The 25949-nt window shown below is 53.6% G+C and overlaps 1 protein-coding gene and 1 long non-coding RNA gene across 4 annotated transcripts; one reads left to right on the forward strand and one right to left on the reverse strand.

Annotated features, from left to right (window-relative positions):
• Positions 1 to 269: 269 nt before the first annotated feature.
• CA9 (carbonic anhydrase 9) lies at positions 270 to 24707 on the reverse strand. Of its 2 annotated transcripts, XM_083403277.1 has the most exons (14): positions 24539 to 24707; positions 18906 to 18947; positions 17972 to 18142; positions 8531 to 8676; positions 7153 to 7245; positions 6909 to 6975; positions 6284 to 6441; positions 5858 to 5999; positions 3867 to 3947; positions 3555 to 3620; positions 2695 to 2718; positions 2495 to 2530; positions 2084 to 2177; positions 270 to 1708 (listed from the first exon to the last, which is right to left on the reverse strand). In XM_083403277.1, the coding sequence occupies exons 1-14, from the start codon at positions 24657 to 24659 to the stop codon at positions 1639 to 1641; spliced, it is 1311 nt and encodes a 436-aa protein (XP_083259403.1). In that variant the 5' UTR covers positions 24660 to 24707; the 3' UTR covers positions 270 to 1638. The 2 variants fall into 2 exon arrangements, with proteins under 2 accessions (XP_083259403.1, XP_083259404.1); XM_083403278.1 differs by lacking the exon at positions 2695 to 2718 and having other exon boundaries at positions 24539 to 24702.
• LOC310659669 lies at positions 16888 to 21191 on the forward strand. Of its 2 annotated transcripts, none has more exons than XR_014502921.1 (3): positions 16888 to 16996; positions 18939 to 19036; positions 21064 to 21191. It is a non-coding gene; the product is annotated as an uncharacterized lncRNA (long non-coding RNA). The 2 variants fall into 2 exon arrangements; XR_014502922.1 differs by lacking the exon at positions 16888 to 16996 and adding an exon at positions 18139 to 18699.
• Positions 24708 to 25949: the final 1242 nt, after the last annotated feature.

The raw sequence follows: 25949 nt of genomic DNA on the forward strand, positions 1-25949 counted from the left end.
GGCTGGCTCTGAGGCCTCCCCCTCTCCCCATACCCAGGGCCCTTTGGGGTCTCCCTGAAGCCCTGCTCTTTCAGGTGGGGTGGGGAGGCTTCCCCCAGAACTGAACAAGGGAGGGGGCTCTCCGGGAAGAGCGTGGGTTGTCCTTCACATCAGGAATGCTTTAGCTTTGATTCCTGCTCTGCAGGGCGTTGGACTGGATGACCCCAGGGGTCCCTTCCAACCCAGCACATCTGTGACTCTCGTTTAAAAAGTGGGCAGAGATGGGAGCATGTGCTTCAAACCTTTTTGTAATGCAAAAAAGAACTGGCACAATAAAGGCCTGGTTCCATTGTGGGTTCTTGTCAAAGGGGGGTGGGGCGCAAGAGGGTCTCAGTTCACAACAAATGCTCTGTGTGCGGCCTTTGCGACCCAGCAGCTGCCGCAGCGAAGTCCACGCCCAGCCGGCCTTCCATCCCATCCAGGCAGACCAGAGGGCTGGTGGGCGAGGAAACCACAGGAAAGGAACAGAAACGGGAAACAAAATATACAAAGGGGAAGGGGAAGAGGAGACCAAAGGAAAATGCGGAAATGCTACGTTTCTCTTCCATCTCATCCCTGTACATATTTCTCCTGGTTGTAACATTGCCAGTAAAACCCAGTAAAAACGTTTTTGGGATGAAAAAAGAAAGGGGCCTCAAGCAACGGTAATGAAACCGTGAATCAGATTGTGAGTGTGAGAGCAAGAGAGGGGGCTGCTCCTCTTGCAGCTGAAATACTTCAGGGGCGCTTCTTGTGCACAGAAGAATCTTTAGCGCCTGCCTCCTCCTGACGCCTGTCTCTGCGCCGCTCACTTCTACTGTGTGTCGGCCGGAGAACGTCTCCCAGGCTGGGCTTCCCTTCATCAGCCAAGATGCCCACCTGGCACTGCCCTGCAATGGCTCAGAGCAGCAGGCCCAAGTTGCCTTCCTAGCAAGGTGGGAATGGAGAGATGGGTTTCATCCGGCACTCGGTCCCAGTCTTCCTCCCAGAACGAAGACAGTTGTTGACATATTCAGGATGGAGAGCAGGAAGGGCTCCGTCTCCAAGGCTAGACATCGCTCCCACTAGACGCAGTGTCAGCAAGCCACCTGGGTGCCTTGAAAGGCAGACTGGACCAAGGCAGGCAGGAGGAGGGGGCCCTCTGTGGCCACAGGGCATGCTGGCTGTGGGCTCCCCGTGGAAGGAGAGGCACCTGGACTCCTGAGAGCAGCCGCAGGGAGGGTCTCCCACCCCAGGGACGTCCTGCACAAGGCCCTTGGGTAGCCACAGGGGGCAACAGGAGGCTGGGCTCAAGAAGCCTTGGGCCTGACCCAGCAGAGCAGAGCCCCCTCTGGTGGGCCAGATCCAGCCACTGCTGCCCGGGACTGTGGGAAAAGGGAGAGGGGGCTTGGCACTGCTTCACCCAGGAGCCCTTGCCCTTGCCGAGGTCCCTGTGCTGGTCTCCGAGGCTCCTTCCTGCATGCTCGGTCAGGGGGGCAAGTGCCAGGGCCAAGGCTGTGGGGACACCGTGGGGCTGGGTGCCTGGGTGTCTCCTCCTTGTGGGGTGGGGGCAGGGAGGTGTTCAGACGTGGCAGAGGGAGTCGTGAGAGGCAGGGGGAGAGAAGCTGCCAGGGCTTCCTTCTAGGCTGCATTCTCCTCCGTGGTGGCTGCTGTGTAGATGATGCTGGACTTGATGGGCTGAGAATCCCGTCTGCAGGGGGGGGGGGAGTGGGAGGCAAGTAGAGGCACATTTAGGACAGAGTTCTTCCCCCTCTCCCCAGCAGCCAGGTCTCCACTGGACCCCTTTGTGCCTAGTCTGTGTCCTTCCATTGGGGCAGGTCAGAGACAGAGGCAGGAAAGGGAGCAGCTCTTGGGACCCTCCCTGAGAAGCGGGAGAGGGGAGAGAGGCTGAGAAAGAGCACCGGGGAGGCACGGGGGCTCCCCCCCAGCCACATGGGCTCTCGTGGCACCCCTCCCAGAAGGGGGTCCTAGGCAGAAGCCCCAGATCCAGGAGCTGCCCTGAAGGAGCCTCTGCTGGGCTTTGTGCCTTCAGCTCCAGGGGCTTGCGATGCCCCTCCCCTCTTACCTGCGGTTCTGGGCCTGGTGCTTCCGGACATAGAGGAAGAAGGCCAGAGCAGTGATGCCAAAGAGAGCTGCAAATATGGCGGCCAACACGTCCCCTGTGGAAAGAGAGCAACCTGTTGGTTTGTCCTGGGGAAGGTAGCCAAGGGAGGCCTTGAGTGGTGTGAGGGGAGTGAGGGAGGTCCCGCCCTGTCTGGCTGGAGAAACTGGGCTGGTGGGCGGAGGGGGAGCCCTTCCGAGGCACCTTCCAGGCTTGCATGAGGGGAGCCGTGACCCGCACATAAAGGATGGCAGTGTGAACCGCAAAGCCTGCAGGGAAACTGGTGGAGAAGAGCTCTTGCCCCAGACCCCCAGCAAGAAGGCAGGGAGGTCACAAGCTATAGTGCCCAGGTGGAGCAAGGGATGGGGCACATACCTGTCTGAAGGGAGGAGCCCACCTGCTGGTCAGCACCTGGAAGCAAAGCAGAAAAATGGGAGTCAGACGCCAGGGAGGGGCAGCTGGGGGGCTCCTCTCCCGATCTACTAACCAGTGATCAATGTCTCAGGTTGGGGTGTGTGTGTGTGTGTGTGTGAAGATGGAGGAGGGGAGACACCAGCCCTTAGTTCTGCTCTTACCTGAACTTGTGGCTGGACTCTGACCTAAAACACACAAGACAGTGAATTGTAGGAGGAGCTGTGGTTGTTTTCTTTTATATTTATTAGGCGCTTTGCTCACAAAAATGTCTCAAAGAAGCTTACAGCAGATTCTAGACACCAAAGCCAACAAGAACAAGCCTGCAGAACAGTAAAAACCCCAAAAGCGCCAGTGAAAGGCGTCACCTGCCACACGAAATGGCATAACAGCACTTAAAAACCTTAAGTTTCAGAGCCAAATGCCCAGGTAAAAGGGGAGGGAGGAGCCTGGTGCCAAAAAATAGATAGAGCTTGATTGATTGATTGATTGCGGGGGGGGGGGAGAGAAGACGTGAATTCCCCCCTCCCAATTTTCACATGTGCCCACCATGGAAGATTTCCCAGAAGCAACCACACAAAAGCCACAGCAACTGTGTAGCCACAGAGGGAGCTTCACAAGGACCCCCCCCCCAAAAAAAACCACCTCTGGGTGGTGCTGAGGCAGTGACAGAACTTTTGAGGGGTTCATTCACATCTTCTTTGGCAGGAAGAGGAATGGTTTGACTGTTCCCCAAAGAATAGGAGCAAGAGAAAGAAGGGAGGCAGCAGGTTTGGGAGCAGGGGAGGGGGTTACGTAACACACTACCCAGCCCCACATCAGGCCCACAGCCTATAGGTTGCAGCTCAGCCCAGATTTTAGCTCCCTGGGCGCCACAGCCAAAGGAGAGCCCAGACAAGCATCAGGGAGGCGGCAGCAGTGGCCAACCCGGCATGAAGAGCAGGGATTTGGGGAGGGAGCAGAGAAGGAAAGGAGCCTGGTGAGAGAGGCAGGGGCAGCACAGCCACCAGCCAGAGAGCCATACCTTCTCCGGAGGCTGGTTCAGGGTCTCTCCCCGAGGCACCATCTGGGGTGTGGGGCTGCCCTCCGCCTGCAAGGAGGCCAAGAGCGTCAGACCTGCCCCTCCAGGGGAAGCCCCCAGGGCTGCCCTTCCTCACCCACAGCTGCTTCTGCCCTCAGAAGAGGCAGCCCAATGGGAAATGCCTGCTGAGCCTGCCAACTGGAGTATCAAGGCAGAGGTATATCTCCCCCTCTGGCCTCCACCCCAGAAGCAGAGCTGCCAGCCAGACCTCCCCGCCAGCCCCCCCCCCATTTGGGGGGCAGCCCAAGGCCTTACCTGCTGCAGATCCTGCACTGTCGCCCCCGCCTTCCTCTGCAGGACCATAAGGATCCGGGGCCCTTGGAGATCCCCCCTCACCTGCAGGATCGAGCACAAGGAGCTGGTCAGTGTTTGTTTGGCGCTTTTGGTCCTTGTGTTCACTCAAGGCAGCAGGCAAAGACGGAGCCCCATAGCGAGACTCCTTGGGCCAGGGGAGGGCCGTGGCCCAGTGGTAGAGCTGCTGCCTTGCAGGCAGAAGCTCCCAGGTTCAATCTTGACTGGTGGCATTTACAGAAAGGGCTGGCAGAGAGTCGTTCCTGAAATCTGGAGAGCCACTGCTGCTCTCGGAGCATGATGGTCCAGGGGTCTGAGCCCGTGACCCTCTGCTTCCTATGTCCCTGGGGCAACCACCTCATCCCAGGGAATCTGCAGCCCTGTGGCCCAACTTCACAGCCTCCAAGAGGAGTGCAAGGGAGTTGCCACAGCTGCACCTCCAGGGAGCGTGGCTGGATTTGTCATTTGGTGGGAAAAGTAGGGGAGGGTACTGCTCTCCCCGAGCAGAACTTGCAACAGCAACGCACATCCCATGACAGACACTTTGGTTTCCCCATAACGGTCTGAATCTTAGATGCCTAAGATTAGCCTAACCCTCTGCAAGGCAGGACTCAAAGAACTTGCAACCTTGATTTTACTAGCGCCAGGCTCTCACCAACTGAGCTAACCATCATCCAACCATTCAGGTTGCCTGAAACTGCCCCCATAGGTACCAAGTGCCATGCATATCAATGGTTGTCTTTGGGAGGGGGCCATTGTTCTGCACAGCTTTCCTGGGATTGGCGGCTCTGGATGGGCAGGCAGGCAAAGGAATGGTCCTGGGCTTTGCTCAGCTCCATCAAAGGTTTCCTAGCCAAGCTTGGTGCTGTTGTCTAATATTAAGAGCCCTTTCACCTGTTCAGTGGCAGTAAGGTCCGAAGATTCAGGCTCCGTCTGGTATCTCCCCAGCAAAGCCACAGATGCCCTCAAGTGACGTCCATGCCAGGTGGAGATGGCGGAGCCCAAAACTCTCCTGTGGCTGCTGAGCAACTGCCTGGCAAACAATCCTATCTCTTCCTCCAAAGGACTCCACCTGCCCCCCCCCCCCCGGCCAGGCCCAGCCGCCAGGTGAGGCACACCTTGGCTTGGGAGGGGGAACCTTCCTGTGACGCAACAGCCCATTCAGGGAGACCAGGAAGGAGGGCAAGTGGCGGCCCTGGGAGGGAAGCCAGATCAACAGCCTTGCCTGATAACAAGATTGTCCCACGGCCCGAGGAATCAGGGTCAGACTGTGTGTGTTTTTGTGGGTGGGACGGAGGAGGCTAGGAAGTAGCCAAGGACCAAGGGAGGGAGAAGAGAGGAGAAGAAAGGGCTGCGTCTGTCCCAGAGTCATGGACCTCAGTACACAAGAGACAAGGCTGCTCCAGATCACCTTGAATGGAGGGACTGATCCTCTGATCCAGAACGAGACCAAGGCAGAAATCAGTGGGCGAGAGGAGCTGCTCAAGACTCTGAGAATCATAGAACGGTAGAGTTGGAAGGAACCCCAAGGGTCAATTAGTCCAACCCCCTGCAATACAGCTGCTCCCGGTACAGGGAAGACAAAGTAGCAGAACAAGGAGGAGAAGGAAAGAGGTCAGACAGGGAGCTACTAGAAACAAAGACTAAAGGAGAGATATAAATACTGGTGAGCATCAGGGGATGAAACATCCAAAGAGAGAAGTGGCCGGACTCTGCGGTGGCGGAGGTGTTTCTGGGGAGGCTCTCCACCTGCCCTGGTCCCTGGCCCTCCTTCAGAGGGGATGGAGAACCAGTGGCCATCCAGATGTTGCTGGACTCCAGCCCATAAATCATGAGAGTTGCGCCCCAAGACCCTCTAGGGAGCCACAGGCTGCCTTGTTGCTGTTCTACAGGGTTGGAGGTGTGACTGTCCTGAGGCAGAACTCTCAGCTAAGCCCAGCAACCGGCTCCCTTACCAGGCGGTTGAGCCCCTTCTGGGCTGTGGAGCATCAGGAAGCTGGCCAGGACACTCCGCCCCTGCAGACTCTGAGGCAAGCGGAAGTTGTCCTGGATCAGCTCGTCCTCATCTCCACGAAGGGTGTCCTCCAGCAGAGAGATCTGAAATGAGAAGGCACAGGTCATTGAGATGAAACATCCGACAGAAAACAACACTCCCAAGGATCCAAAGACAGACCTACTGTAGAGGGGAGTCCAGCAAATCACAGAAACATAGAATTGTAGGGTTGGAAGCCCTCCCCAGGGTCATCTAGTCCAACTTCCTGCAATGCAGGAATCCCAGCTGGATCACCAGACCACACACTATGATGGAGAAGCAAGGCAACATGCAGGGAACCGTCTTCCTACAAGACAACCCCTCTGCATGTTCCTCCACCCAGACAGACCTGATCTGGGGACAGCCGAATTGTCTGGTTAAAGATCGTCCAGTTCACCGTCTGGTAACAAGGTGGAGTGGTCAGTGAGCCATTATAGCGGAAGTAGCGACTGAGGTCGTGAGGAAGGAGCTTGGCTACATCAAAGGCAGGAATCCAGGTTTCTTCTCCTGGGAAAGGAAAGAAGGGGAGGGTGGTCCATAGCAAAGGGACCCAGAACATCCGCTTCGTTAGACGGCCCCAGAGAGTTCCAGTAACAAGTGTGTGTGTGAGAAAACACAATGCACAATCTAACACACCTCATGGGCCTTTTTCCTAAATGGACAAACCCTAAACATTGTGGCCTCTCCTGCTAGGGGAGTTGCTCCAGCCCCAAAATATCTCAGGTCCCAAAACATCACGAGGTGCGCCCCCCCAAAAAGTGCAAATGCAAAGCAGAACCGCTGCTCAAAGGGGCTGGAGCCCAGGGAGAGGCAGCCCTGACTCCCCATGGCCCAGCACCCACTCTGCACCCACAGAGTCTTGCAGGAATCTTGATTTCCCTAGATGAGGCAGAGCAAAAGGAGCCCAGCAAGAGCTGACTGGCTGGATGAGCATCTTCTGCCCATGGGCTCCTTGCAGCACCCCTTGCTCTTACCTTCCTCATGGACAGCATTCAGATGTTCAAGGATGTGCTGATATGGCTCGTTTTCCTCCGACCCAACCTGGAATGGCAGTGGAAAGGGCTCTTGAGAGCTCTGAGTGGGGGCGTTTGCACCTCTCATGAGCCGGTGCTGGTGGATGTCTCCAATGCAGCCCCCTCCCAACTGCCCTAGAGCACAGGAGGAGCTGCTCAGACCCCTTGCACGGCTTCATTTGCCCCCTCTTCCTGCCACCGTCACCTGCAGAAATGCAGCCAGCACAGCCAAGCCTCCGGGCTCGACCATCGCCTCCTGGATGGTGTCAAAGTGGGAGCTGTAATAAACCACATGAATCTGGAAGCAGAGAGAGAGAAGAGCCATGAGTCCCTCCAAAGTCCCATCTGGACCTTCTCCAGCAGCTCAAGAAGTCAGGCAGTGTACTCCAAGTGTTTCACTTCATACAGTGTGTTTATCGAATGGCATTATGATATTGGTAGCTTTATTTTCCTATATTCCTCCAGGGATGGCCATCCTACTTTCAGGATTTCTTCCTGAGATGCAGAGGCATCTAGCTGGCAGCTTTGCGGCAAAGAATGCCAGATTCAATGGACATTAGCTGAATTCAGCAAGTTTTCAGCTGGAAAGTCTGCACAAAATCATCTATGGCTCCGACCTGGTGGAATGCTCTGTCCCAGGAGACTAGGGCCCTGCAGGATTTAACCTTCTTCCGTCGGGCCTGTAAGACAGAGCTATTCCACCTGGCCTTTAATTTGAATTCAGCCTGATCTTTTATTTCCCTTCTCTTCCCTCCCCCCCCCCCCCTTTTATGAAGATTACCCGCTCTGGGATCCCACAGCTAATTCTCCCCTGGCCTCCTCGCTGGCCCAAGTAGGACTAATTCAGCCAGCTAGCCCTGGTGACTATCTAATGCTTATTGGGTGGATTTCCCCCAAATTGATATTTGAACTTTGAATTTTATTGTTTTTCATGTTTTTATACTGTTATTTTATGCTGCTTCTATGTTGTATTACAATTGAGTGTTTTAAATTTGTTGTTAGCTGCCATGAGCCCAGTTTCTGAACCAGGAAGGGCTGGGTATAAATTAAAAAGGATATTATTATTATTATTATTATTATTATTATTATTATTATTATTACCTATAAATTCAAAAGTGAAATTAATGGCTGCTATTTTTAAAAAATAAATACCTGTGCTTACCTGATATTATTATTTGTACTGTCATCATGGTCATTATTATATGACACCATACAATATTTTTATACTATTCGATTGTGATACTGCCCTCATTGTTATGGATTAGACTGGACTGGTGAGCTTCCCTCTGAGGTATTTTTTTTGGGGGGGGGGCTGTAAATGTCATAAATCCAGCTGTGCTGCCCCCTCCACCGCCACTGCTGATGCAACCTTTGGGCCCCCAGATCAGCCAAGGGCCTGGGGGGGTCACCAGCACCCCCTCCTGTCAGGTCTGTGGATCAGGAGGACTGGGGATTCTTTTTGGGGGGCTGTCATAGTTTTTTTTTATTCAAACTACTCATAAGCCACCTTTCCGCATGAGCCCCTCTCAAAGCAGCCCGGCAAGAGGCCAGAAGCAGGCGGGAGCCGGGCAAGTGGGACTTACCTCCCCAGCATAGCGGTGCCCATCCACTGTGTGCTCAGAGCCGGGCTTCAGGGCAGACCCCCAGTGCAAGTGCAGCTGGGCAGCCTGGTACGGCTGCGGGAATCCCCCGCCGGTGAGGGTCAAATTCCTGGGCAGGTCGAGGACCACTGCGGGGGGGGGGGGGTAAAGGGAGAGACACTCAAGATGAGAGGCTGCTGCTTCCCTCTCCTTCTTTGCACACTGGAGACAGAGCTTCCCTCCTTGGCATCCTTTGCACCAAGGGCACCTCTCAGGCAAAACTCACAAGGCGCCTGAGGGCAGAGGGCTCTGGTGCTCAGCTGCTGCTTCTGGCTGGTGAAGGGGAGAGCAGGATGCTGGAATGGATGGGTCCTATTGGGCCTGATCTAGCAGGGCTCTGACATCACCTTGCCAACAAAGGTCCATATAGTAAAAGCCATGGTTTTCCCAGTAGTGATGTATGGAAGTGAGAGCTGGACCACCAAGAAGGCTGATCGCTGAAGAATTGATTCTTTTGAATTGTGGTGCTGGAGGAGACTCTTGAGAGTCCCATGGACTGCAAGAAGATCAAACCTCTCCATTCTGAAGGAAATCAGCCCTGAGTGCTCACTGGAAGGACAGATCCTGAAGCTGAGGCTCCAAGACTTTGGCCACCTCATGAGAAGAGAAGACTCCCTGGAAAAGACCCTGATGTTGGGAAAGATGGAGGGCACAAGGAGAAGGGAACGACAGAGGATGAGATGGCTGGACAGTGTTCTCGAAGCTACCAGCATGAGTCTGACCAAACTGCGGGAGGCAGTGGAAGACAGGAGCGTCTGGTGTGCTCTGGTCCAGGGGTCACGAAGAGTCGGACACGACTAAACGACTAAACAACAACAAGCAGGGCTCTTCTTATGCTCTTAAGTGCCTGCTGGGCACCTCATCCACATTGTCTTCTCACCAAAGGGAAGCCTAGAAACAAGCAGGACCTGAGTGCAAGTTCAGCCACTTTCCCCCCAGCCATTGGCATTCAGAGGCACTGACTCCTCTGGCAGCGCAGGCAGAGCACAGTCCTCATGTCTAGTAGACATCAGTAGGTTTCTCTTCCATGAATCCCCCCCCCCTTGTGTGGGCAGCCATTACTCTGGGCAAAAGTTGTAAGGAAAATGGGTGGGGGGCACACAGTGAGTTCCGTCAGCTTTTCTGTCTTCTCTGCAGGCCGCTGCTTGCACTGCACAGGGAGGTCAGTCAGAGGAGGAGACCCCCTTCCGACAGCCGGGCAGAAGTGCTGGCACTCGCACGCTGGAACAAATCTGAGGCATCCGGGGACAGGAGTCTGCAGGTGGCATTGCAATGGCAAATGTATTCCCAGGTGCCCCCCGCCCGCCACTGGGTGAGGGTCTGCAGCCAGCCTAATTCCACACCCCTGACCCCACACAGACCTTTGCATCCAAGGGATGGGGTGAGATTAAAAATTCCCTATTTGGATACTTTGACTTCTTTGCCAAATTGATGGAAAGAGGCACCGGTTTCTGGGGTGGGAAACTTGGCGGGAGGCCCTTCTCCTGCCTCTTCTTGAGAGCTACAGCTGCTGCTTTTGTGGCAGAGGCAAGGCCTTCCGGCAAAGACTCTCTGGGCTGCGTAGCAGAGCTCCTTGCACTGCCTCTCTCTCCAGGAAGAGGAGCTGGAGGCTGGCTCTGTGGCAGGTGCCTCTGGGACTCAGAGGGGCCCCTGAGGACCTTGGCCTAAATGGCGGGTCTCTTTCTCTTAATTTTCAAATAAAAGCATACAAATACCAACTCACGTGTCATGCAGATTTTTGTACAATGCAAGTTTATCCCACCTTAAACTGGTGGGAAAAGATAGCAGACATTCATATGAGTGATCAACCCCCCCCCCCAAAAAAAAGTAATGATCCAATTCAGGCAATGTAAGAACCCTAAGTAAACAATACAACTTACTTAAAATCACTGCATATACTAAAATATCCCTCCCCATAAAAAATAAAATAAAATCCATGACCTGGGGGTGGAAAAAAACCCAGTTCTGTGATACATGTTTGTGGCGTATTGTGGTTAATTAAGATAAGGTAGAAAATAAAACAAAATAGAAGAAGAAGAAGAAGAAGAAGAAGAAGAAGAAGAAGAAGAAGAAGAATCAGGCATTCCACACTCCAGCATAGTAAGAAGGGGGCTGTTGGTTCTGATTTTTTCATTGATGTGTGTAAATCTGTGGCAATTTAAACTTCCTTCTACAGTGGTACCTCGGGTTAAGAACTTAATTCGTTCTGGAGGTCCGTTCTTAACCTGAAACTGTTCTTAATCTTTAGCTAATGGGGCCTCCCGCTGCCGCCGCACGATTTCTGCTCTCATCCTGAAGTAAAGTTCTTAGCCCAAGGTACTATTTCTGGGTTAGCGGAGTCTGTAACCTGAAGTGTCTGTAACCTGAAGCGTCTGTAACCCGAGGTACCACTGTAGTGCTTTTTATCAGAATGAGGGTATGTACTTGCAAGTAGCAACTATTATTCAGAGAGTTTGTAGAAATGGACTCTCCAGCTGTCTTCAAACTTAAGATATTTCTCTCACTCTGTGTCCCTCTGATTTTGGGGTTTTACATCTGCAGGAGAAAATTCTGTAGCCTCAAAGAGCTCCCATGGAATTGGGCAGCCACAAGGAGGAGGAACACCCCCTCCCAGCCCTCCTGGTCCCTAGGCATCCATCCCTGCCCCCCTCAGTCATGGAAGCCCGACTGAAGGGAGGAGAAGATCAAGAGGCTTCTCAGAATAGAAATAAGTGAAGGAGGGCCTGAGGGCAAAGGCACAGCTTCAGCAAGGAAGGAAGGAAACTCGACTACTGGCCAAGAGCAAGACGGAGCAAGATCTGTCCAGGCCAAGTGCAAGAAGATGTGTGCCCTTTTCACTTGCCTGAACAATCATGGTTGTTCCTTCCCTCCCTCCCTTCCTTCCTTTTCCTTCCTTCCTTCCTTCCTTCCTTTTCCTTCCTTCCTTCCTTTTTCTTTCTTTTACAACAGGCTCTTGTCACTATGGAGCCCTGCTCAGTCTGCAGCCCACAGGAGTTTCCAGATTGGCCTCTACTCCCTGCCTATGCAATCGCTTTGCAAGGGCACCTGCGCATTTGCTCAGCTTTGCTCAACTTTGCAATCTGCCTCATATTTGCATCAGTCAAATGTGCTGAAGGCAAAAACTTTGCATTCCTCCATCCAAACCAAACTGACCCAGAGTAGACTCTTTTCAGACTTTGCTGGGCTCTAATCCACTCAAAAAATAGGCAGAGAGGAAACCTGCTTTGCTGCACAGCACATTGTGAAAGGAGATCATGAGCAGAAAGATGGCATAACTCAGCAGTAGAGCCATCTACAGTACAGTACAGTGGTACCTCGAGTTACAAATGCTTCAGGTTACAAACTCCACTAACCTGGAAGAGTTACCTCGAGATGAGAACTTTGCCCCTGGCTGAGAACGGAAATCATGTGCCAGCTGCACAGCGTCAGCAAGAGGCCCCATTAGCGAAAGCACTCCTCTAGTTAAGAACAGTTTCAGGTTAAGAACAGACCTCCAGAACGAATTAATTTCATAACTAGAGGTACCACTGTACTATGGATCTGCCCCCCCCCCCCCGTTATAATTCAGAGCGTCTCCCCTCCAGTGACTTCATGTGGCAGTGGCAGTGACCCTGGTCCCATCCCTAGAGATGGCCGAGAGCATATGCCAGGGAGAGTGGGCAGGGCTTTCTGAGCAAGATGGGCCAAGATCAGCAAGTGGTCTTTTTAAGGCCAGAGCAACCTGGCAATGGAAAACACATCGTCGAAGGGAAACTCCCCTCTGGTGTAGAAATCATATATCGAACAGATGGAAAGCTCTTTAATCTGAGCAGGCTGAGTAAGGCTACTGTAAGGTTACTGTAACTTCCGCCATAGAGCTTCAGTATACTGATGACAATGTAGTGTTCACGCTCAGATGATGACCTCCAAGCAATGCCAGAAGATGTTTTTTGCTATGGGGAACTGGGGCACTGCCTCCCCCCAGCCCACACCTTGAGCCTAGTCTTCCTCCCCAACCATAACAACTGACTTTCTGCTCTCTCTCATGTCTTTCTTGGGGTCTGCACTGCCATGCCCAGACTCCATTCCAAGCATGTCTCTGTTGCAGGAAACCTCCCTGCCCAATCATTCAGTTTGTAGAACCACCACACACACACACACACACACACACACACACACTCACAACGCTTCTGTTATAAATTCATAGAAAATGTTTTGTGTGGCCTTATTTAGTTGCTTTATTGTAAATGACACTGTGGTCTGTGCAAGGGGGTCTAGAGGCTGCCTAAATACAGTGGTACTTCGGGTTTCAGACGCTTCAGGTTACAGACTCCGCTAACCCAGAAATAGTACCTCGGGTTAAGAACTTTACTTCAGGATGAGAACAGAAATCGTGTGGCGGCAGCAGGAGGCCCCATTAGCTGAAGTGGTGCTTCAGGTTAAGAACAGTTTCAGGTTAAGAATGGACCTCCAGAATGAATTAAGTTCTTAACCCGAGGTACCACTGTACATGAATTAGACATCAATCCCATTGAGCTCAAGGGTGCTTCCTCCTGCCACGTCTTTGCGAGGGGGAGGATGCGGAGACCAGACTAGGAGTCAGCTCTGCCCCCTGGGACCTTCAGCTCCACCCGCCACTGTTGCCCTTCCTTTTCCCTCCACCAGGACCCACAGACAGGGTTTCTGCCTGGGTTCCAGCAGACGTCCCCTCGTGACCTGACAAGAGAGACTTACTCCAGGCTCCCTCCACCGACTTGCAAAAACACTTTTGCTCTTCCTGAGGCATTTGTGCCTCTCCCCACCCCCACCCCCCGCCTTCTGCACATGCTCAGTCCTGCTTTCTCCCACAATGCCCCTTGAGTCGTCAAAAGGCCCTTTGTGCGGTTGCTGCATCCACCGTAATCATTTTGCCTCTCTTTATTTTCCGTGACCTTTTTGGGTGTGGAAAAGCGGCCACCGCCCCCTGACTGGCTTTACACCTGCAGCCGATGCCTCTCACTGAGCTTCCTTTACACTTTCGCATTATAAAAGAAGAGAAATGATTCATGAGCTCAGGTATCCTGCCCTCTCCACTTCCTGGAGCAGGGGCTGTTTATGCTTCTCCTCAAATGGCAGCTATTCCAGCCCTACAGTCATCCTACATCCGAGAAGCGCCTTGCAAAAGCGCCCAGCCAGCCCTCTCTTCCTTGTCTTCACAACAGCCTGGTGAGGCAGGATAGTCTGCGTTCAGGGCATGGTCAGGACGGCCAGAGTACTGGGGGGAGGCCTTTGGGGCAATTCAGCCCCAGTGAGACCTGCCTGCCCCCTCCTTGGGCTCACTTTCTCTATTGCCTACTGGACGAGCATTAAAGGCACTTTGCTGGCACTGAGTCTTTAGGCTCCTCAGGTAAACAGATACACAACAGAAGCAGCTTTTGAAGGTTGGAGTCTATCAGGTGCAGCTAGAGGCTTGATTCCACAAAAATGTATTTCTGCTTCTTTGCATTCACTAGTTTCTAAGGAGCCTCAACCTCCCTCCCCCCACTGCTGCTTTTGCAAAAAGGTATTATCAGTCATCTGAGTATCTGCAGTAAAACACGAGAGCCCCATTCAAAGCTGGGTTTGCCCTTGAGATATTAATCATGCAGAGGAGGAAGGTGGGGATGAACCTGCTTGCCCAACACCCTCCCTCGCCTTCCTGGTTGTCCTCCAAGAGGCAGAGGGTCAAGCCACTTTGAGCAGAAAGACTCCGTGGATCCTGTTGGCTCTTCACGCATTTTACAAGCTCGGAGGGGGGGGGGGATCCAGGACTCCAGAGTGCACAGGCAGCCCCCAGAGTTCAAGAGGTTCCCTGCTGCCTATGGGAGAGCAATGAGGGGGGGAGCCCTCATCCTCCCTCTCCCATATGACTCACTTTGAACAGAGGAAGACTTTGCAAATGGGGGGAGCTGATCCTTGGAGAGCTCCAAAAGTCCTTTCTTCTGTGCGGAGGTTACAAGAATAATTCTGCTTGGCCCAGCAAAAAAGAGGAGGAGGAGAAGAGGGCTGGAGGAAGGTGGGTAGAAGGGTGAAAGCACAAGACAGCCAGAGGGATTTCCCTACATTGGGAGCACCGTACTGCTCACACCACCTGCTCCTCCTTCTGTCTGCCGACCAGTCAGCCAGACACCTTTGAAACTAGCAGCACAAGAAGGGACAAGATGGCAGGAGACAACAAGGCTTTAGCCTCTGGGATGCTGTTGAATCCAGGAGTCCCACCAAGCTGCAAGCCTGCTCCTTCCCTGTCTAGGGCAGGCTGCCTCCCCACCTCTCAGATGTGAGAACCCAGGACACATAACACCGGTCATTTCCGGATTCAGCTTTAGTTTATTAGCCCTTCTCTGCCTCCAGGCCCTGCTCTAAAACCTCAGCTGCCTCTCCTGATTCAGATGGAGCAGAGAGATAGAGCTGGGTGTCATCTCCACTCTGACTCTCCCAGAAGCTTTATATAGATGTTAAAGTCCACAGGGAACAAGATGGAACCCTTTGGGACACCACAGGGCAACTCACATGGCACTGAACTGTAGCCTCCCATGACTACCATGGAAACGGACCCAGGAGAAAGAGTGGAATCACTGAAGCACAGCATCCCACCTCCCTGAGACACACCAGAAGCATCAAAAGTCACCATCTGCTCTCAAATGTGTCATTTTGGCGCAAGGGGCTGAAGGTCTCTCAGTTCCAGGTGGCCTCGCATGATGCTGATTATTTGGATCCATTCCAGCTCAGGCCTCGTTATGCTATGAAAACACTTTGCTGGTCCCGATGGACGACTTATGGCAAAGGATGAAGGGGGGGGCAAGGGGCACTCCTGTTGTCTCTCCTTCACCTCTTAGTGGTTTCGATACCCTCAATCACAGCAACTTTCTGGTCAGCTGTCTGGACTGGGATTTGGCTTCACAAGGTCCCCGCCCTTTCAGGACGAGCCTTTTCAGAATGATGGAGCCTGGGGAGGAGGCATTTGCTCTGCCCCATGCCCCCTAGCTTAGGGGTCCACATCTATGCTCTTCAACCTCTACATGAACTGCTGGGAGGCTGTCATCCCAAGGTTTGACATTTGGCTCTGCCTCTTTCCCCCACCTCCTTATCCCAGGAAGGCTGTTGGTATCCTTAGCTGGTGCAGGGGAACAGCTCTGGGCTAGATCCTGCCTTTTCTATATCCCACATGCAGCTTGACTGACAGGTGAAGAAGCACTGTGCATCAGCTTCAGCCCACCTGGAAAGGTCTGACCTAGAAACTGTGACCTACACCGGAGTCACATCCAGGCTTAACTACTGCAATGTGCTCTGCATGGGGTTGCTCTGAAAGGCAGTTTGGAAACTTCAGCTGGTCCCAAATGTAGCCACTAGAGCAGAGGTGGTTTTAGGGCAGTGCCACCAATTTTCCCGCACTGGGTGCCGAACTAAGGGGGTGTCACATGTTGCAGGAAACACCCCCCCCCCAATCATTCAGTTTGTACAAACACGACACACACACACTCACACAAATCAGCCATACATCAGATCTGTACCGTTCCACTTTTATTTTACACCATGAAGGAAGGACTATCAAAGAGGGGAGACTTGACACAAGGCAGCCATAATTCCCCAAGCCTGCAGCGAGTCCTACCCAGTTGGCATGCCAACCTTGATGGTCCTAGACAGAAGATCATTACACTCACAAAGGACCTGCATATGGAAGTAGATTCTGTATGGTCTGAAACAAAGGACAGTGACCAATGGCCTCGGTCCAGTATACCTGAAGGAGCCTCTCCACTTCCATCGTTCTGCCCGGACACTGAGGTCCAGCACCAAGGGCCTTCGGGCGGTTTTCTCGCTACGAGAAGCCAAGTTACAGGGAACCAGGAAGAGGGCCTTCTCGGTAGTGCCGCCCGCCCTGTGGAATGCCCTCCCACCAGATGTCAAAGAGAAAAATAACTACCAAACTTTTAGAAGACATCTGAAGGCAGCCCTGTTTAGGGAAACTTTAAATGTTTAATAGGTTATTGTATTTTAGTGTTATTTTGGAAGCCACCCAGAGTGGCTGGGGAAACCCAGCCAGATGGGCGCGGTATAAATATATTATTATTATTATTATTATTATTATTATTATTATTATTAATCCCTCAGGGCAGGAAACAGTGAACTCCTCTTTGTCCTCAGGAATGTAATCATGGGGAGGGGGAAAGGAGGAACTGGACAGGTGACAAGACACTCAGGTTACCACCACAACTCCTACCTCAACCCCTCCTCTTTGTGATGTGTCAGTCATGATGTAGTCTTAGGGGTGTAGCATGGGGGGATTAGTAGCTAATAAAAGTTGGGGTCTTCTTTTGTTCAGGGCTTCCAACTTGTTCCACCTTGTGGCAGGTGGGAGTCCTGCTGCGACAGTCTTCAATCAAAACCAAGCCTACTGGCTGCTGTTTTGCTCTGGTATTCCCGGCTGGTGCCCTTGTTTTTTTTGTCCAAGGGAGACCTCAGATTTCTCTGTTAACACACAGCTATGACATAGTGAATTAAGCAGAATGGCTGGTGAAAGATGGGGGCTCCCCAAATTTTGACAAGGAAAAGAAGTGGTCAGCTACTGTAACCCCTTCTGCTGTCCTGGCTCTGTCATGCCTTCTGGTGCATTTCTGATGGCTTTAGCCTTTAAAGCTGTAAACCGTTTGGGCCCAAGTTATCTAATGGACTGCCTGCAGCACACACTACCAGCCTGCCCCTGGTCTGAAGCCCTCTGCATGCGCCCAACTCCTAGCTCAGTGCTGTTGGTGTCCATGAGAGAGAGGACCTTCCCTGTGGTGGCTCCATGCCTTTGGAACTCCCTGCTGGTGGGTCTGAAGCAGACTCAGCCGCCCGTTCACCTTTGGGGAGGCGTTGAAGTTTCTCTTATGACCAGCCTGTCCTTGAGAAATGCCCTCTGGCTCAGACTGTGGGTTGCTGAGCTGTGGAAAATGTTTTAATTGCTTGGCTGAATATCTTTATTAGTTTTTTTATCTTGGGAAAGTGGGGGATGGGAGGAAATGGAAGTTTTTTCTTTTTGTGTGTGTTGTTGATCCTTTTGTAAATGTTGAGAAACATTTTAAGTGAATAAACCATTGAATAATAAGAAGGGTTGGAGTGCAGCATGACAGCCACAGGTTCGAATCTAGGTTCAGATATGAAGTCCCCTGGGGGGCTTCCCCCTGGCCGGGGGGAGGGGAGCCATGACAGTGCAGAACTGGAACATCAACAGAGAAGCGGCTCCACCTGCCAAAGGCTGCCTGGACTTCGCCATAATTGGAAGCTGTGCCAACCTGTGGGGGTACCCCCTGCCAGCCTCATGAAATCCCAAACGGTTGATGTGCCAACGCCTCCCTGCCCACTGGTGCTTCCTGGGTGTGGCTGGGCATGGGCAGGTAGGGGTCTCACCTGTGTGTCCATTGTTCTGGAGGCGGAGCATCTCCCTGGGAGGCAGGCTGTAGTCAGGCAGCAGGATGGGCTCCAGCTGGGGACTGAAGAGGGCGGCCCCCGTCTCAATGTTGATGGGGGACTGCATGTGGCCCCCGCAGTGGGGGAAATCAGAGGCCCACTCTGCCTTGTCTGAAAGAGGAGGGCAGGCATCAGGGGAGGGGAGGGGTTTTTCCTTCTAGCTGCTTGTGGCCCATCTTGGGGGTTGATGAGGTCGACCTTGAAGAAGCCCTTCACTCTCATCCTGATGTTGTTGGGGGATAAACTAAGAGGCCATCAAGGACCCCAGAGATGAGAGGTGAGAAGCTCAACTTCTCTTGTCTTGCCCTTGTTGCAAAGTGGCTTCCTGGCACCTGCTTCCCTGCTATCACCCCCCCCCCCCCGCTGGGCCCCACACACCTCCGCGCTGAGCCAGGCCTTCAAGGGCACGTGCCAAGGTTGCTCTCCTCCCCAAGGCAAACCGGCTGAATCTCAGAAGCAGCCGGTTCCCACAGGGCAAAGTGCCAGCAGAGGCACCTGAGCTTCCTGCTGGGGGAGGAGGGGGCCAAGGAGCGCCAGAGCCACGGAAGGAGGCCCTGGGGGCCCAGCCTCACGGGAGATGGTGGCACCTGTTCTGCGGCTGCAGAGGACTCCAGGTCCACCGCTGTGCCCGACTGAGCTGGGGGACCAACAGGACTGACTGGCAAGAGGTCTTTGCCCCCACTCTCATTTAGCCAGACCCACGCATGCAGGCCTTGGGGTGGTGCTGATCAGGCCCAGGGAGAGCAGGCCAGCTGGCTCTGCGTGAGAGGGAGGGAGCAGGGAGCTGGCTAATCATTAAGCCCCACAGCGTCTGTTTTCTGGCCAGAAGCCTAGAGGAGAGAGGGAGGGGGCAGCCTTCACCGCCAGCCTTTACCTGCATAGCTCCAGTGACTGTTTCCATGGCCAGGAGGAAGACCTGGAAAGAGAAAGGAAAGCCAGGGATCAGGAAGTCTGAAGGTTCTCCAGCAAGGCTCAACAGCTGCTTTCCCGGCTCCCATCCTCCTGGTGAGCCTCTGGTGGAGGAAGGGGATATTCCTGGGTCAGGCATTATCCTGGGAAAGGGTCCTCTACTCCCATCCCATGCAACCCCGCTGCATGGCAGAGGCGGGAGAGTGCCAGGAGCCTACCAGTCCCTACCTGGTAAGGCAGCTTGGCTATCAACCAAGCCAGGTATAATCCTGCTTGCCTCCAAAGGGAGGCCAGGTGGTCCAGAGAAGAGAGGTGAGTGGCTGCTCCTCCCTGCCTGCCTGCCCTTCCCCCTCCCCTGCTCAGGTGCACTCCACACCTGGCTCGGTTTCTATGGTGATGGGGAGGCCAAGTCCCCATAGCCAGCCAGGCAGCCTCATGAGGGTGGCAGAACTTGGTGTCAATGTATGGCAGGAGAGGCAAACGGAAGAATATATGGGAGCCTTTTATGGCTCTTTTCTCATGCTGAAAGTTTTTCACACACATCCTCAGTAACTCTTACAACCCTGTAAAGTAGTCCAACAGGATTATTCTTGTCCTGCTGAAGGAACAATGGGAGGGAGAGATTCTTGCGAAAATTCCCCTCTTGGGTCCACGACTGAGCTGAGATTTCCCCTGGAGGGCTTCTGGGCAAGCACTCAGGCACTGCGGCCCCCTCCCATGAGGCTGTTCGGGGCACTTGTCCCAATAAGCACTTTCAGTTCTTAGCTCAGGGCCCTCTGTTTAGATGGCGGTTCCTTCCTAATCTCCTGCATGACTGCAAAGAAAACGCTGGGCTGTGCCCACTCCCAGATCAAGCAGGGAAGACCCCGCTCTTAGCTCTGCACTATCTGCAACTCCATCTTTTGCCCTTTGGAAACCTGCTGCTCCTGGAGCTCCACATACACCCTACTCGCCCTTGACCCACATGTTCCCCACATATCAGACCCTTAGAAACCAAGAGGAAGGCCAGGTACAAGACTTGAACACAGTTGCCCAGTTTTGAGAGTCTGTTCTGATCAACCGGTGTGCCCTCTGTTGCAGAGAAAACAGCCTTCTATTCCCTGCACCCCCCAGCTCAGCATTGCCTCCACTGACTAGCAGGTGGCTCTTTCCCATTCCTACCTGGAGATGACATGGGGGACTGGACCTGGGACAGAGGGTAGCCCTAACCTTAGGCAGATGGAAGCAGCTGCCCCTGGAAGCAAAACACCCTGGGCTGTCCCTATTGAAACCTCCTGCACACAGCACAGGAGGCTGCCTTATACTGAGTCACATCCTTGGGTCCATCTAGGCCAGTGTTGTCCACATTGACTGGCAGCACTGGGTCTCTGGGGTCTCAAGTAGAGAGTCCCTCCAAGCCCTATTCATTGGACTCCTAACCACCCTACTCTGACCTTTCCCCCACCTGCATTCAGACTTGGGGATGTAAGAAGGAACAATAACACCATCTGGGAGGTGGCACTGAAACCACCTGAGGCATTTCCTCTAGAAGGAGGGAGGATTAAGCAAAGCTGAGCACTAGAATGTGCCAAGGACTCCAAAGCAGAAATGAAAATATTATTGCAAAAAGATGATGGGGTTGGGGGATGAGTGGAGGCTCCAGTGGCAGAAGGGACTGAACCATTTTACTGTGAAAAGACGAAAGCGCTAATAAAACCTAAAAAGGACGGGTGGGCCAGGTGGGCCTTCAGCCCCCCTCCTTGGCAGCTACTTTGCTGGAGTGCTTCCTCTGCAACCTCCTGCTCAGAACAACTTCCCCCACCAAATCATTTTTAATGAATTTCAAAACAGTAACCAATACAAAAAGAGAAAAAGCAAGTTTCTCAGGCATACAAAAGCTAAATAAATACAGTAAAAGTCATTAGGATCTAAGAGCTCGTCCTCTCTCTCTCTCTCTCTCTCTCTCTCTCTCTCATGGTGTAGCAGTAGCAGTAATAATTTTCCCAGCCACTCTGGGCAGCTTCCAACACATATAAAAATATAATAAACATCAAACATTAAAGACATCCAGATACAGGGCTGCCATAATACCAAACAAATTATAATACACTATATCATTAACTTCTTTACTTCCTTTGTTACAGGATATGGCTGGTGGGCAACAAACAAACACCTCTGGTCTATACAAGCCAACTGCACCCTGAACTGGAGGTTCTTCCCTGACCCTTGCGCTTCATTATTTGTATATACAATAAAATAATGCCAGATTTCATGGAAATTGTCAGGTGCTTTTTGTTTTGTCCACATGACACTTAATTTGTGTGATAATGATTCCCCAGTAAGGCTGTTTGCCAAACTATGTTATCTCACTGGTTCATATCTGGAGAATTTAAGTTTTCCAGTTTCTGGCTATGGCTGTCTGTGCTGCTGGTAAAAGACATGTTACAAGCTCTTTGCTTTTTAACTGTTCAGTTTCTTCCATATATAAATTAAGCACAGCTAATGCGGAAGAAAATGGAACACCCTGAGATGTAATTAATGAAATTTCCTGAAAAACATTTTTCCGCTCAGAACAACTTATGCCACACATAATAATCCCGTCCTGGCAACCTGGGCCAGGAGTTCATGTGCCTGAGGGCTGGGAGTGGGCCAGATTCCTGCAAGTTCCCCCCTCTCCCCCGCCCCCGTGCTGGTGGCACAGACTGTAATGTGCTTCCTCCCTGCCCACCCACCCCCAGGGTGTACACACATGCCAGGCCCCTCAGGTGGCCAGTGTCTCTCTTCCCACAAGCCCCACATGGATGTGGCTGAGCCTGCTAAGGAGACGGGTGCTGGTGTCTTTCAGTGGTTCCAAGAGTGGACTGCAGGTGCCTCTTTAAGCCTTGCTCAGCAGGCCTTAAGCCACCACAGGTTCTAGGGTGAAGCTGCCAGTGCACCCCAAGGCCTCCTGGAACTGCCCCAAGTAATGTGAAAGATGCAGTCTGCTTCCTCTCATACCAACCAGAGAGGCCATTTACTGCTAACATGAGTAAGTTAGGTACAAGGTGGATTGTGGGAGGTCTGGGATATCTTGGGCTAAATGCAGGAAACAAAAGCAAAAGGTTTGTGCAGAAACGGTAGCATAATGTAGTTTTGTTCAGTTTCACTTTCTGGGGAGACTTTGCTGTTTTGGGCACTCCCCAAAAGCTCAGAGCAAGAGAGGCACTAAATCCCCTTCCTTATCCTCTGCCCAGAACATGGGCTCAGCCTTTCCCACCAGGTGACCAAGGAGAGGTGGAAGAGATAGAGGTGGCTTGCCCAGTAGGGGGCAGATACCATTTGCAAGAGCCAGAGTGGTCTCTGGCGATTCCACCCCAAAGACTCCCACCTCCCATTTCTCGTCCTTGCTCAGCCCCCATTTCCTCTGCCTGGACCCCATCATTCCACCTCCTCCTTCTGCACTGATTAAGGCAATTCTCCTAACGCTTTGCTGCTTCGTTTAAAAAGACGATTCAGTGGGGAAAGCAGTGGCCTCACCTGAAATGGAATGGCCTTTGAGCTAGGCAAGAGCAACAGCGTCAAGGATGCTGCTCAGCTCCTCACAAGACAAGCAGCTGCGGTCCGCCCCCTTAGCACCAGGGTCCCACCATAAGGAGCAGGCTGGAGGGGAGGACAGAGGAACTCCCAGTGTTGAGGCTTAGAAAAGAGGGTTGGGAGTATCATAATCAGACCAAGTGACTGAAGCAGCAGGAGCTGGGGAGGGGCAGAAGCAGCACCCCCAGGAGCTCCAGTGTTTCACCTCCCAGAGCTCTGCCTGAGAGGAAGCCTATGGATTTCGTCCCATTTGTGGACCTCGGGTAGGAGCGCATCCAGCCTTCTTGAGAGCTTTCTCCTGAACACTTACTGTAGCAACACTTACTTAGCCAAGCCCCACCAGCTCCAGTTGCTGGAAGAAAATGCCAGTGCGGTTTTCCCCTGAAACCCACAGGATCAGGCTTCCTGATCCCTGGGGTGGAGATGGGAAAGAAAAGCCGGCTTTAAGCCTCCCCCTCCCCTCGAGGTTGACTCACTGTATGTCGGTGGACCCGTCAGACGCTGCCGCGCCAATGAAGTGGGATGGGGAGAACATTTCCGTCGGCAATTAAACCTTTAGTTGATTAACCAACTTAATAAATTGACTGAACCTGAAGCTCTCTTGTATTTTGCATTACCTGAAGGCTCTGCATGCCCCTCCCTTCCAGGGAGCTCACATCGACCCAATTTTGATTTAAAAGCAGCGGGAGGAGAGTACTGCAAGCGCATGCCTGCCATAAGCCGCGCCCCCCTCGCCCCAGCCCCCAGGAGATTAAGGCCAGGAGGATCTTGGGCACGAACTGCTGCGGGAAGGCTGGAAAATGGCTGTGGGATCGGGCCCCTGACTGAGTCCGCCTGCTCCCCTCCCCGGCTCCCTGCACGCGGCTGGAGGTGGAACAACCAGACCTGGGCAGAGTATTCAGGTTCTGCGTTCAGATCTTCCTTCAAGGTCATTTTCCTCATACAGGATTGCCCCAAAACGGCCATCAAAATGTAGCCGCTAATCCATACATAAAACAGCTCTAGCCTCCAAGGTAAAGGAGTCGAGAACTTTTCAGTCGACCTCCTCGGGAGCCTCGGCACAGCCCGGCTGCCTCTTGTCCGGGGCTCGAGAGAAAGCAGCCTCGGGGGCAGCAGCGCCGGGCGGGGAGGGGGCGCCGCGCCGCCAAAGGGCCCCTCCCCCGTGGACCGACTACCTTTGTTCCTTGACTTGAGGATGGCACAAGCAGAAAGCCCAGAAAGCCCCGCGGGAAAGGGAGGGGGCTGCCGGGGGGACGCTGGCCAGTCTTTGCCTATCCGGCTCCCCAAACTGGACCACCTCCCCCCTCTCTCCCCCAGCCATTGTTCACCGAGGCCTCCGGCCGGGGGACCGTCGGAGAAGGCGGGAATGGGGGGGGGAGGCGAGGAGGCTTCCCGGCGGAGAGGCGCGTCGGGGCGCCTCCACAGCTGGAGCGGGACTACCAGGACCCCAAGCGGGGGGGGGGGGACTCCCACCGAGATTCTCTCCCGATCAGGATCCTCCGGAGCCCGCAAGCCAAGCCAGCTAAACAGACCAGCATCCGCGCCTCCCCTCGCCCCCTTTGGTTCACTCCTGGCCGGCCGCGCTGCCGCGCTGCTCTGGGTGCGGCGTGGGGGCCGCTGGTACCCAGGTGATAAAGCGAGAGCAGGATGGAGTCCTGGGAGGCACTTTCCTTTCCCGCTGAGAAGTCGAACCGGCTGGGAGGAGGGAGCAGAGAGCGAAGGGCACTCTGAGCATGTTCAGAGGCATCCTCTTCCGCCGGCGCCCGGAGGTCGCGTCGGCATTCTCGGCCCCTCCAGGGGCGACCTCCGGCTCCGGCCCCGGGAGTAAAGGCGAGGTTGGAGCCGGAGGACGGCAGCAGCGGCACGCGTGGCGGTCCCTGGCGGAGCGGCTCTCCCTTCTCCACGCGCCCTCCATCCCGGGGGAGATGCACGTGCCCCCGGGGCGGGGCCTCCCTTGTGGGTCCCTTGGAAGATCGGTGGCTCTACCATGTCTGCACGGGGATGGGGGGGGCGGATCTGGGGGCTTCAGCCGCACTGTTGACCCACCTGTCTCCGAGTGGGGCCCTTCCGCGTCCTCTTCGTGGGCATCGGCGGCGGCCCAGGCGAGCAGGGCGGCCAGCAGGAGGAGGCGGCTGCGGGGCAGCCCTCGCCAGTCCCGGGCGCGCATCGTCCTCGCTGCACGCGGCTCCCTCCACGAGTGGGACCGGCAGGCGCTCAGGACGGCCGACGGGGCGGGCGCGCCCTTTTATAGCCAGGATCTGTCGCTGCTACCGCCGCCTCCTCCGGGGAGCCCCGCGGGCTGAAAGCGCCCCCTCCTGGCTCCTGGCTCTGGGGGACTATCTCCCGGCTGAGCCTGGGAGCTCTGCCCTGCCCTGGTGCCGTTCTTCCCAGCGCTCGCCAGGACACCCTCGGCCATGGTCGCCCCTGAGACGCACCAGCCGGCTTACTCCTCTCAGCTGCTCCTACAGAGCCTCTCTTTGTCTTAAAGGCCCCTTCGGAGCTTGGTAGCCACCAGTCTAAACTACCCACAATGACCCAGAGTCTCCAATAGAGCATTGCTCTGCTGCATTGTGGGGCACCAAAGAACCTTAGCTCAGTTGGAGAGCGTTTGCCTGCTTTGCATGCAGAAGGTTGCAGGTTGAATCCCTGGCTGGCACTATCTCCAGGTAGGGTAAAGGAAAGGGTTCCTACCTGAAACTCTGAGGAACTGCAGCTGCCAGTCAGAGTAGACAGTAGTGAGCTAGGCAGCAGCCTCCAATGCTCCTACTTTAATGAGTGGTTTGGAGCTGCCTGCCTGCCAGAACCAGTGGGGTCATTCAGTGGTGAGGCCCCAGCAGCTGCTGAGGATGCTCAGGTGCACTGATCCTGTGGGGTAGAGACTCAGTTCCCAAACTGATCTCAGAAGGAGCTGCAACAGCAGGTCTCCTTTCAAGCCTTGGAAATGGTGTAAGAGGGAAGGTGGCCACATCCCAATGCAAGAGGGCAGGTGAGAATGTTCACCTGTGAATGCTGCCACACCTCCATATTTTGGAGTGCAAATCATGCAGAATCTCTACCTCTCACTAACCAAACAGAGAGTCTTGTTGCAGCTTGAAGACTAAGGTTTGTTGTGGCATAAGACCCTTTGTTGTGTTCTCTTGCATAGATTAATACTGCCCACCCCACTCCCTGGAATTTGTCGTCATATCAGTCCTAAGATAAACTTTTGGTTTTCACATACTACACATTATTATTATTATTATTATTATTTATTAAACTTGTTAGTAACTTCATCTTGTTCAAAGCAACTTACCAACCAACCAACCAACCAAAAAAACAAAACACCAAACCCTTAGAAACCGAGAGGAAATCAAGAGGAAAGAGAAAACCATTAAAATGTCCCATCCACTTCTAAAAGACCACAGATACTTAAAAGCTAAAGGCCTGATCATAGAGGAAAGTTTTCACCTGGTATCTA

This window comes from Podarcis tiliguerta (assembly GCF_965153285.1).
Source record: "Podarcis tiliguerta genome assembly, chromosome: 11".
NCBI lineage: Eukaryota > Metazoa > Chordata > Lepidosauria > Squamata > Lacertidae > Podarcis > Podarcis tiliguerta.